This window comes from Lynx rufus, unplaced genomic scaffold (genome assembly GCF_022079265.1).
Source record: "Lynx rufus isolate CCGP_SWC_20201006 ecotype Redwood Valley unplaced genomic scaffold, mLynRuf1.p SCAF_1, whole genome shotgun sequence".
Lineage (NCBI taxonomy): Eukaryota > Metazoa > Chordata > Mammalia > Carnivora > Felidae > Lynx > Lynx rufus.
The window spans coordinates 175861353-175873635 of NW_025814823.1; the positions used below are offsets into that span (position 1 = coordinate 175861353).

General features: G+C 38.5%; 1 protein-coding gene across 3 annotated transcripts in view; it reads right to left on the minus strand.

Annotated features, from left to right (window-relative positions):
• CPEB4 (cytoplasmic polyadenylation element binding protein 4) overlaps nucleotides 1–12283 on the minus strand; it is a 66195-nt gene that overhangs the window by 22273 nt on the left and 31639 nt on the right. For 2 of the 3 annotated variants that reach the window (XM_047090990.1, XM_047090983.1), the window contains exon 3: nucleotides 3751–3801. The exons of the other annotated variant lie outside the window; for it this stretch is intronic. In XM_047090990.1, the coding sequence (XP_046946946.1) occupies nucleotides 3751–3801 (51 nt within the window). The remainder of the gene's footprint in view (nucleotides 1–3750; nucleotides 3802–12283) is intronic. 3 annotated transcript variants of the gene reach the window in all.

The following is a 12283-nucleotide window of genomic DNA, read 5'->3' on the forward strand; positions in this document are numbered from 1 at the left end:
CAAAATCATGTGAACACAGAGAGAAGACAGCCATCTAGCCAAGGAGAGAGGCCTCAGAAGAAATCAACCCTCCTGGCACTTTGATCTTGAACTTCTAGCCTCCAAGACTGGAAGCTGGAGTTTATTTCTTCCAAGGAAAAAAATGTCTGTTTAAACCACCAGTCTGTGGTACTTGTTAAGGCGGCTCTAGCAAATGAATACAGCATCCAGAAAGTAGCTACGAAGTTTGGGGGTTTTATACACTTAAAACCCAAGGATTTCCCCTGTGAATGTCCCTTAAAAAAAAAATCTCTACAACTGATAACAGCAATAAATTGAATAATTCCCCAGAATGTGCACTACAACATTCTTAGCATAGTTATCAATTATTATCTGTTGAATTATACTTGCAGTGTCTTTTAAAAGTCATGAGTGGTGTATGAAGGTCACTGCATAGTATGAAAACTGATGATTGAGCATGGCCAAGGGGGAAAAAAGTAATTTGATCTACCAGATGAGTAAGCCCTTTTTATCTCTGTACATGCAAATCCCAACACTACTCCAATATAAACTCAATATAAACTGTTGAAGCTGGTAGACCACTCTGAACATCCTGAATCTTTTTTTCTTTTTATTTATTGAGGATTTAAACCCTACTTTTTTCCAAAAAAACCTTGGAGGTTGCTTGAAAATTTCAAAACAAATTGTACGATAAAAAATCATAGTCGAAATTCAGAGGTTCATGGGAGAAAGAGTAAACAATTCTTACACATTTTTATCCGAACAAAAGAGAAATGTCTTTCCACTCAACAGTGGCTTGGAAGAAAAAAACTCTGAAACACTGAAGGTTACACAAAGTCGAATAGCTACATAACCACTTTTACAAAGGTTTTAAAACATGAACAGATGATTTATGGTGGGCAGGGAAGGAAAGCTCCTATAGTTCCTTAAAGTCTTAAACTTAATAATGAATATATAGCAGCACAATGAACTAGGCTGTTATCTTCAGTGTTCAGAAAAGACTGCAAGGACATAAGACAGGAAGGGACTGTAATTCAAAATGAATACAGTAAGTTTCATGTTATCTATTTTATTTTTGCTTAATGTTGATTCATTTTTCAGAAAGAGAGAGAGCATGAGAAGTGGGGGGAGGGCAGAGAGAGAGGGAGACACAGAATCCAAAGCAGGCTCCAGGCTCCGAACGGTCAGCACAGAGCCTGACACAGGGCTCGATCCCACAGACCTCAAGATCACGACCTGAGCCGAAGTCGGATTGCTTAACCGACTGAGCCACCCAGGTGCCCCTCTGTTAATAATCAGACAAAGAAAGCATGTTCAACTACAGACAATTCTTAGACTCCTCTTAATCCCTTGTTTTTTCCTTACAAATTTTTAGCATCTATTCCTAACCATTCTAATTATTTTAATTTGACTGTGTGCCATGTATTATGCTAAGTGGTTTACATGCATTTCATCTTCATCTCAATTCTGTGAAATGGGTAGTATTTGTGAGTTTATCTTCATTAAGTACAATTAATGCTTTACACTAGATTTCCAAAACATGAGCTAAATTGACAGCAAAGTTACTAAAAACTCAACACATGAATAAGAGTAATTTATCTATAGAAGCAATCCACCATAGAAGATGCTTCATAAATCTGACTGAAGAGAACAGGCAATGCCCCCATCTAATCAAGGTGACTGAAAACTGCCTCAACGTCCCTCCGTCCCCACCTTGTTTCAATTCCAGGATTTTAAAGTAATCTGCTATAATCTGGACTTTGCTACCGGGGAGAAAATGACCCTGTCAGCCAACTCCAGCATCCGGTCAACCTAGTTTTATTCCGTATTAAAAATGTATAAATTGGCATCTGGTCCTAGTTGGCTGGTGATTAAAAACTGACACTCGATCAAATCTGACAAAATCAAGTTCTAGGACCCTCTGAGATGAACACTAGATCTGAGACTACGGTAGTCATAACCCCACTCTGTGATCCTGCTTAAGGAACCAGTAAGTTCTCCCTCTTTGACATCTCTTTGTTCTTTATCTTCCTACCTTTCAGTTTGAGACCATATTAACCTCAGCCAGTATATCTACTAAACAAAATTTCCATGAATGTAACAGCAAAAACCACAGAGTCTGTGGACCAGTAAAATGTCAGAATATAATTATTTGGGGGAGAAAGTTACCCTTATTTTTCTTTGCCAAGTAGGGGTCACAAAAACTAATCTATTCATAAAAGAAAGGATATTAATGGCAGAAAGGATATTAAAGAATATTAAAGGAAATATAATATTAGACTCTAAAAATTTTGAAGTGAATTTAGCTTTAAAGAAAACCCATGAGAGAGTCTCGCCTCAACAAAGATGGACCCCAGAGGCAAATGATCTAATTTAGCAACTGCATGAGGAAAGTGAGACAAAGAAGACTTGGCCACTTTGCCTAAGATCACACATCAATATCTCAAATCTTGGGTTCACTGCCATTTCCAGCACACAGACTCTGGAACTCATTCCACAAGAAAAGCTAAGATCCTGCTGTAATGGTAACCCCTTATATTATTCCCCCTTATCTCGATGTCATTATCACCACTGGGTTTGGTTTTCGGTCTACACACATTTACGCTGAAGTATTATATTTTGACATTATTTCTGGTAGCTGTAGCATGAAGAGTCTGATAATAAGTGAGGCTTTTATAAACTGTACAGTCTCCAGAGGATCTGACGCATCCATCGCAATTCTCACCAATCAAATTTCTTTTCACTTTTCCAGACTCAACAATCCTATGTCCTTCAGAATACTGATTTCAAACATAAAAGCAGATCCAGTCACAAAAATAATTTGTAATCCTCCATTCATGATATACCATGGACAAGGAGTACAAGGTGGTGTGTTGGTTTTCTGCTTGCTTGTTTGGTTTGATTTCGTTTTTGGAATGATGAGAATATGGCTATTTAGTCAGGGAATACTTCTTCGAGATGGTGGGACTTAAACTTTGGCAGATAGAAGGCATTGTGAACACACAAATTTAAGATCCATATTCAATAGTGGATGAGTAGAAAAGAAGTAAATATGTCTTTTGAATTCTACCCAATTAAACGATAGTAGAACAAAACAGACACTTTTTGATTCTTTAATTCCTTCTACGAGTAGATGCCCCTTCCTGGTGAAACTTAGTCTGTTTCAGCAAATGCGCATAAAAGAGAACTTGATAGTACAATGGGGTAATATTTAGAACCAGAAAGGAGAATTTACCAAAGGCACTGTAAAGGCCAATAAAACTTCATCCTTCTTGTTCTCATTAGACAGCCAACAGTGAATGACCTTGTCCTTCACAATGTCAAGCCCTGTGGTCTCAGGCTGCTTTTTCTGGTTTCAGATCTCTGATTACCCTCCTTTTCCCCTGGAACATTTTTCTAACTACATGGAAATGGTTTTTATGTTGACATTTCAAAGGTCACTCTACAGAATCTAAGGGTAGATTAAACCGTTCTTTATGTATCAGTATGTGATTCTCATTTATCCTGTCACCAATTTCAAGACAGAGAATCAGTTGGTTCTCAAAGTTTAAAAAGTTCCTGCCACAATCAGGAGGAAACATAATTATTCATTATACAGCTAATAGATTAATAGCAACTTGCAATTATGATTACAGAACAAACTAATGTCATTTTTTCCACCGGTCAAAGCATACCTACTATATTTTCTCATCTAGGACTAACTTGGTTCAGTTCTGTGAACTTCACTAGGGTAAATCAATTATCACTTACCATTAATAAGCAGAGAGCTATCGGATCCTGGATATGAATAGTTTAGACGACCTGAAGGTAAAAGAAGGCCGTTACTAAATTTATTTTTTTCATAGATGGTTTAAACGTATTTGTAACAAAGCTGAATTAATAGCTTTAATAGGTAAGGTATTTTTAAAAAGCTTTATTATGGGATAAAACTTTGCTGTGCTAATGAACACAATGAGTCAGAGGACATGTCAATCAGCATGTTCACAAACATCCAAAAAGGGCAAGTTTGAAAGTGGGAAAATAAAATATCCCTCATATTTAAGTATTTGCTCTCTAATTTCCAAATTCCCACACAAAGTAATTTCCTTTATAACATTATGTTCTAACACAAACTCATCATGATAGTTTTTTTGCTCCATAAGTGTGAAAGTTTTCAGGTGTGCAGTTTTTTTGTGCTTTTTTAAAAGTACGTAAGTAGCAGGAAGATTTCTCTATATAATTCATAACAAAAGCCCAGGCTTATAACTACATGTACGGACACACTAATAGGTTTAAATTCTCATTTGGGAGGAAATGCACAGAAGGTAAGCAAAACATATCACTGTACTTACATGTGACAGAAAATATCAAAGCCCAGAGCACAATGCCCAGAGCACAATAGGTGCTCAATAAATGCCGGGTTGGTTTACTTCTGATTTTGAGGTGATTCAAAATCTAGTTTTGAACCGACAGTGGACACCCAAGATGTCCATCAAAAGAGAAGTTGTGTTGGCACTAAAATTTTTGGAAGCCACAGCATCTTCTAAATTGGTAGCCACAAATAAAGGGAGGGAAACAGCAGTGGGGTGGATCTCTCCATTTATAAGGAATTACATTTCTGTTTTGGAGGAGTTTCTAAATATCTACACCACATAGTACCATGCACTACTTCTGGGTACACACCATACCCCTAGTTCTACGCTGTAAATTATAAACATTATCGGGGCAACAGTTTTAAGTCTCCATATTCTACACGTTCATCTGCACCCGCCTTCCTAAGAATGGTGGAAAACCCTCTACAAGTCTAAAGAACGAATAGGAGAACGTGACTGTTAATTATCTACCATGGTCAGCACTTTGTAAATCGGGGAATAGTGTGAGAATTTAAAACTGACTCCTAACTACAGACATTTCATTAGGAAATAGCACACTAAACTCTAATCCCACAGAATCACAGCAGACTCTCCGAAGGTATGGAAAAGTGGGTAAGCAGAGGTTCTCGCACGCCTTAAGGCTGAGGCAAGCCTTCCAACATGCCAGGAGGCCCTATCTAGCTCCAGGAAACACTATGGGAACCAGAGCTAATATGTGGTCCTATCGTTCCACCAGCCATATATTCACAACTCCTCAGAAAGGAACTTTAGGCCTCAACTATCTTTCGATTTCTCAAATTCTGCTTCTTTGAAAAATAGTCTCCAAAGAAACGACCTCATGCCATGAAAAAAGAAAAGTGTGCTCTATTGCTAATAGCTTTAGTTAACCCATGTCCAAAACTTGGGAGTCTAATATGAAGCAAAATCTGAACTTCGTAATTTTCCTATACTTTAAGGCCAAATACAAGGATTATTATTAAGTTGTTAATTATTTCACTTAAATTTCAGTTTGCTCCTAGTTAGACTGAAGCTAGGGATGGAAATAGGAAAGGAGGAGGTAAAAGTTAATTCTGATATTCAACTTCTTCATGAAAGTTGGCTCAATTATTTAACACTAATATACACAGCCAAGTATCCAAGTCGGGCGAATTCCATCTAAACTGCTTTTAACTATAAGCCTGGATTGTATGATCTGTCACAAGCATTTTTTTTTTCTTTTTTTTTTTAAAGCAGAGAGTGGTGATGCTGGAAAAAGAACATGACCTTAACTGTTAAAAAAGTTAGGAGTGGGTGAGTAGTGTTTCTGAATCAGTTAACTCAAAGTAGCAGCTGATTTTCTGTAATGGAACACATGTATAAATTTTATTGCTGCAAAAACCCTCTAGTAAATAAGAGAACTATGATACATACCATTTTCATTTACCATTTCATTTTTTAAGTTGATGTAAGTCAACACAGAAACAAAAGTATTTAACTATATTAATCGAAGTTAAAAGGAAATGTTTTACTTCTAAGAAGATATTCTATTTTTTTTTTTTTTAATGCTAACATTCCAGGTGAAACCAGAACTGTTCCATATAAACTAAATGCCTCTTATCTGATGCCGAGAAGGGATAATCAACAATGAGAAACCAAAAAAGACAAATGACCAAACTGGCTGGCCCAGTTTACACAAACCAAGTTCCACCTTATCAGAAACTCACCTTTTGGGTATCTCTTTTAAGGAGAGAGAGATAAGAAGAATATTTCAACTTGACAGGCACAAAAATGTCCTTAACTCAGTTCCCAGAGTTTGCCTCAACGCACAGCTTCTGAGGAGATCCTACCCTTTACCGCCAAGGTAGGTGACCTTTGACACCTTTCCTGCTCTTCCGACTTCTGAATGCAGTAACTCTACCCTTCAGCTAAGACAATAGGGCACTGAAGAATCAACAGCCAAGTTCATAGTTTAACTCTGAAAGTGATACTTGTTTTTAATTTTCTAACTTGGTCTTGTGATATGAGTCCTGTCAAGCTGGAATCAATTTTGGCCTCCAGGTAACAAATACACCTGTGACGTTTTGTTAACCAATCAGTAATGTTTTCTACTTCAATTCAGAAAATATACGCAATGATATTTTTTTTCAAAAAACTTTTTTTAAAACTTCATAATGCTTCCTTAACCTGACTGCCCTACCCTTCTGTAAATTCTTTCTACAATTAAAATATCTAGAGTCATCCATTGATGACATCCATTATGGATGACACGTATCACTTCCTTTCTGGAAATCTTCCATAAACTCTCATTTTAAGTGCCATGGGACATTCAAGTCTTCCATAAGCCTTTTCATTCTCCTTGTACACCCTTCATTTCTGTGCTAATATTCCCTCTGTTCCACGGATGCCAATTTTTACAGACATTTCTGCGGTTTCTATTCCACAGCTAGATCACTGACAATCCCTTCTTTTGTCTGACAGTACTCTCTTCCTTTGTTCCCAGGGGAGGGGATTTTTCAAATCTTTTCTTTTTTTTCTCTCTTCAGATTCACCCTTTTCCAGTGCAACCTTCCCCAAAAGGCAACCCCCTTTCTAGATTAACTCACTAAGTTTTATTTCTAACTATGTTGCAATAGCCAACCTTGTTAGGTAATCATCTAAATTTCTTTTTTTTATCTCTTTATCATAATAGCCCCCTTTAAGAATTAGACTTTTACCTAGGTACCTTGAGTTTCCTGTTTGAGTACCAGGTAAGCATTCAATGAGTTCATTCCACTGAAATTAAAATACCAGCATTTTACAAATGAATAAAGTGAAGTAGAACAAAAATAAATGAGCTATCTGAATACGAATATAATCCAGTGTTTGTGGGTTTTGTTTGGTTGGTTTTTTGATAACTCATCTATCTATAAATATAACCCAGGTTTTGGCACATTTAGAATTGAATTTCTCAAGGGAGAAGGAGGACACTGGGATTTCAGGCAAAGTGAACCTACTGGATAAAATTCAATCTTGGAAGGCTCTTAGTATTGATTATGTTATGAATACATAGAAATACTGCCTGGCTAGCCATCCTAATCTTAAGGGAGATTATGACAGAAAAATAGTAGTCCCTGGAGACCAGCTGGGGCATTTGGAGCCAGGAGCCCGGCATACATCATGCAGAAGGCAGAGACTATATTTGGTGCTATGACTCAACCTAGCCAAATACAGGCAACTGATACAGTGTGAGACTCTGGGGAACTACACTACCAAATTCTACAGCTCGGAAAAGATCTGTACCCCAGCTAGCCAATTTTATGCCAGGCATTTGCAAGTTGCAGAACCAATATTTACCAACCAGAATAAGAACTGCTGATGGGGGGGGGGGGGGGGCAGAAGTACCCAAAAGAACACTATGTACTATTATACTAAGACGAAAACTAAAGTAACCTCGTCAATGAGATGAAAGGAGGAAGGACTAGAATGAGATACTCTGATACATTAGAGTATATATATGTATGCATTACTTTCAAAATTAGAGAAAAAGTTATTTTCTAAAACATTACCCAGATATTACTGCTACTGATGATTCGGCAGGAAATGATATAATAAATGCTACTATTTCAAACACAGAAATATACATATACAAACACCGGAAAATGTCAAATGTTCTATAGTGCTATTCGATTTCATGCCACAACCTTCTTTTTCAGTCATGCCAGCATTGTCGGTGATGTGTGTAGGCTAAGGAATGATAATACGGGATAACTGCAAGGTTGCCCAAAATACAGCCATGCAGTCCTATATAAAGTAACGAGTGATGTAAAAGTCTAAGTTTTTTTGATTGACTCACCCTACAAAAACCTGGATACTCCGAGGAAAAGAGAAGGGTTTTCAGTGGACACCATTAAAATTTTCTAACAGGAAAAGGATAAGTATATAGGCTTAGGCCCATTCCTAAGGCAGAGTAAAGATTTATACACAGTACCTACATACATAAACATACATATACACTTGCTGTTTCACTGCAGTGTCCCTGCTAATTTTCTTTAGCTCACATTTAAGCAAGTCAAAGCTATACTGCCACCAATGAGTTTTTAAAGGAGGTGTTGTTGCTCTACCTGCCTTTCTGCATCTGCGGTTTTTACCAACACTGCCTGAGACTTGCAGCAAGATGGCGCTGTGGGGACCTAGACAACACACAGCGAGGCTCAAAGAGATGTACAAAAAATTCAGTTTCTGAATACCAAATTTATACTTAGATGCAGAACACATATCAATAGGAACTACTGTAAAATGTGTTCAATATGTTCTATCACTTAATCGTGTAATTATTTTTACTAATGCATTCCACTGACCTTATTCTACCCCCTAACCTATCTGTGATACCACCAGCCTCCAGTAAAGATGTTTCCGTGCGAAATCACAAAGGAGGAACTGGCTGGGACTGACATCAGTTGGAGAATCTTGCCCCTCACCCATCCAAAGAGACATTTAAATCACACACAGACACACTTCACGCTAAACAAAACCCTTCTCTGAGAAAGAGCTGGCTTTCACTTTAAAAGCCAGGGCTTATTAAAAATTCTTGACTTCTCTTGCCTATCTCCCCAGGTTCATCTTTCCACACTGCCATTTCCCTTCCCACATTAGCTAGTCCAGAACTACTGGCCCATTAACTTTTACTTCCGGGTTCCACCCTCTGTCTGGAATGCCCTCCTCTCTCTACTCCCAATGTCTCACCACTCAAGCCACCACCCTTCTGCCCAGGTAGCTTCTCACCTATGGGAAGTCCTCCCTGCCTGCCCAAACCACTGGCTCTCTGGTTCAGACAACCTCATGCACTCCATACAAACACCCTTTACACGATATTTGAATTACCTATCTCTAAACTCCCTCTTTCTCTAAGGCAACAAAATCTTTCAGGACACATTTGGAGGTCTTGCCTCCCAGAGCTTCGAGCAAAGATGCTCCATAAATAGCTGAAGCAAATGAAGCAAAGCCAGCAATTGGTGGTCTCTCTGCCCCGGAACATGCAGTAGAAAGGGTAGAGAGGCAGACCAATTCCCGTCTTGTGAGCTAGGTCGAATTACATAGCTTTTATGAGCCTCGGTAAAACAAGTATTTCCATTTACTTTGCAAGGCTGTTGTTGAGAAATTCATGACACAATTTTTGCAGAATGCTCAGAAAAGTCCCCGGTACAGAAGAGGTGCTCTATTAACATTAAATCTTTTCCCCTCTGAGACCACAAGCCAGAGATAACCAACAATCTTCCACTTATGAAAGAAAGAGGAAGGATTTGTTTTAGCCAAATAAGATCCAAACTGAAAACTTGGAGAAGGGAGTGGCCATCTGGGGGATTTTTCAGCTTCAGAGAGATGAGAGCTTGCTGGTGTTCTTGGTTACAAACGGATGTGATTCTTTGGGGGAGCGAAGGGGGAAAAACATCAAACTCCTTACCTTTATAATAGCCAGATTGGCAAAGTAGCAGAAGTGTTTTAGGAAATGAAAATTGAAAATTCAACTGAAAAATGTTCCTTATAAAAAAAACCAAGGACGTCTTCCTTTTGTACCAATGCCTCAAATTTATTTTTCAATCGCGGTAAGAGATTGTAATAGTGGCCAAACAATAACATTTATCCGTAAGACAGGGAAAGTCAAGGGGGAAGTTTCCATAGACTATAGAAGGTTTCCCATAAAAAAGAAGGATGGCTTCGACTGGAACTCAGGGCAGGTACAAAGTTGCAAGACCTAACAAAAAGCATCTAAGAATTTCAGGCAGAAGGGGATGTCTAGAGAGAAACTAGCAAACAGCTGACCCAATTAAGGAATTCAAAAGATTTCCTACTGCCAGTAAACCAACAACGAGCCGGCAAGCAGGAAGGCTATTTTTATCCCTGCCAGAGGCCTTCTGACTCTGGATGCTACATTTAGAGGACAGAGCAACAAGATAACTTGCCTTAAGAGGATGTTATGATAACCAGTGATTAATAGCAATTTTTAAAGCTTAAAAAAAGTAGGCATAGTTTTTGTCCAAATTTGAATGAACAAAAGCCAGTTTGAAAAACAAAAACAGAAAGATAATATAATGGAAAGAAAAGTGGAAAAACAGACCAACGGGTAGTAAAGTTTTAAGTAATCCAGAAAAAAGCCAAGGCAGTAAATTGAAATTCTCCTACCTTGGCAAAAGTTTGATTAAAAAAGGCATGTGTTACAAGAGACACATTTTAAAAGAACCAGCGGATAAACAAAGAATTAGCGATCTGACCCCAAGGTACAAATGATTTTGAGACACGGCTCTCTGTAGTGACATGAACATAAAAGATCAAGACAAACTTATGAAATCTCTAGATGCCAGAAGCCAAGTTGCTTGCAAATGATTGAGAACTTTAGAGAAGAGTGATAAACTGCTCCTGAAACTGATTACTGAAGTCCAACCCCCAAAAAGCAATTGGCAGAGTCATTAACTGGCTTTCTGCATACATACCTATCCTCAACTCTAATCACTTATTTTTTTTTAAAAATTTTTTTAACGTTTATTTATTTTTGAGACAGAGAGAGACACAGCATGAACGGGGGAGGGATAGAGAGAGAGAGAGACACAGAGTCAGAAGCAAGCTCCAGGCTCTGAGCCATCAGCCCAGAGCCCGACACGGGGCTCGAACTCACGGACCACGAGATCGTGGCCTGAGCCGAAGTCGGACGCTTAACCGACTGAGCCACCCAGGCGCCCCATCTAATCACTTATTTAATATAAAGTCTGATGACTTTATTGAACCTTAATGAAGAATGCACTTGAATTTCACACCTGATGTAATTTCACCTTTTGTGGTTTCTCAGAAGGCCCAGTTTTTATTTTCTCCTATCGATATTTAAGGCACTGAGGCTTCCTCTGCCTTACTAGCCTTCAAAACTAAATAATAAGCAAGCTATTATTCCAAGATATCTGCTAATTATTTGAAGGATAAGATGCATGAGGCCAGGAGTCTTTGCTTTTATTCCCTGATATATCCCAACGGCCTAAAATAGTGCCTGGCACATGGCTGATTCTTGATATGTATTTGTTGTATGAATGGCCTCCCACAGCTTTAGATTTTATATCCAAAGTGGTTCACAAAGTGAGTGAAGATGACCGTGGGGCAAGACAGCGGTGTATTTGAATCACTTGGAGAATACGCATGCTTCAGTCTCATGACAGACCTGGTGAATCAGAATCAGGGAAAATAAGCCACCTTGGAAACGTTCCCTCAGTGATCCTATTTTGACCTCTACCCTCAATAATGTAACCTTCCGTAAGAAACCAGCAGATTTGAGATCTGAATCTTTTACAGTACATTATGATAAAATGCAGATCTTCAATTCTGACCCAGTGTCCTAAGTAAAAATTAAGAAACGTTAACGCCTATTCTCTGTCTAAAGCATACTAAAAAAAAAAAAAAAGAAGAAGAAGAAAAAAAAAACGCTCAAGCTCTTTTTATGTTTTCCTCTTAAATGCCACATAATAAACACCCAAGCTACTAAACCAGGAACCAGGAGCTCTGTGTTCCTTTCTAGGTACCAGTTAGTTGAGTGATGAGTGACTTTTCCAGAAGCTGTTGTGTCTCTCTGAACTTCAACTTCTTCAACTGTAAAATGGAGATCACAAAACTCACATAAAAGGTTATGGTAAGGATTTAAGTTACATAAATCCCAGAAGGGGCACAGAGTGAAAGTCAGAGAAACAGTATCAGAAGGATGAGCTCTTCCACTTGGAAGTGGTTGTTAACACTGCTTCCTACACAGAATGTCCAGGTCTATCTCAAAAAAGAAAACCGTAGACTGGCATCAAATGTGTCCTCTGATCTACTACTACCTGGTGCATAGAGTGTGCTCAAATATTTGTGGAACTGGAATATAAGCAGGAGCTCAAACCGTGGGCCTTAAAGAAGGCTGTCTCCCCCTGCTATCGGGGGCTGCCATGCTACCCAACCCC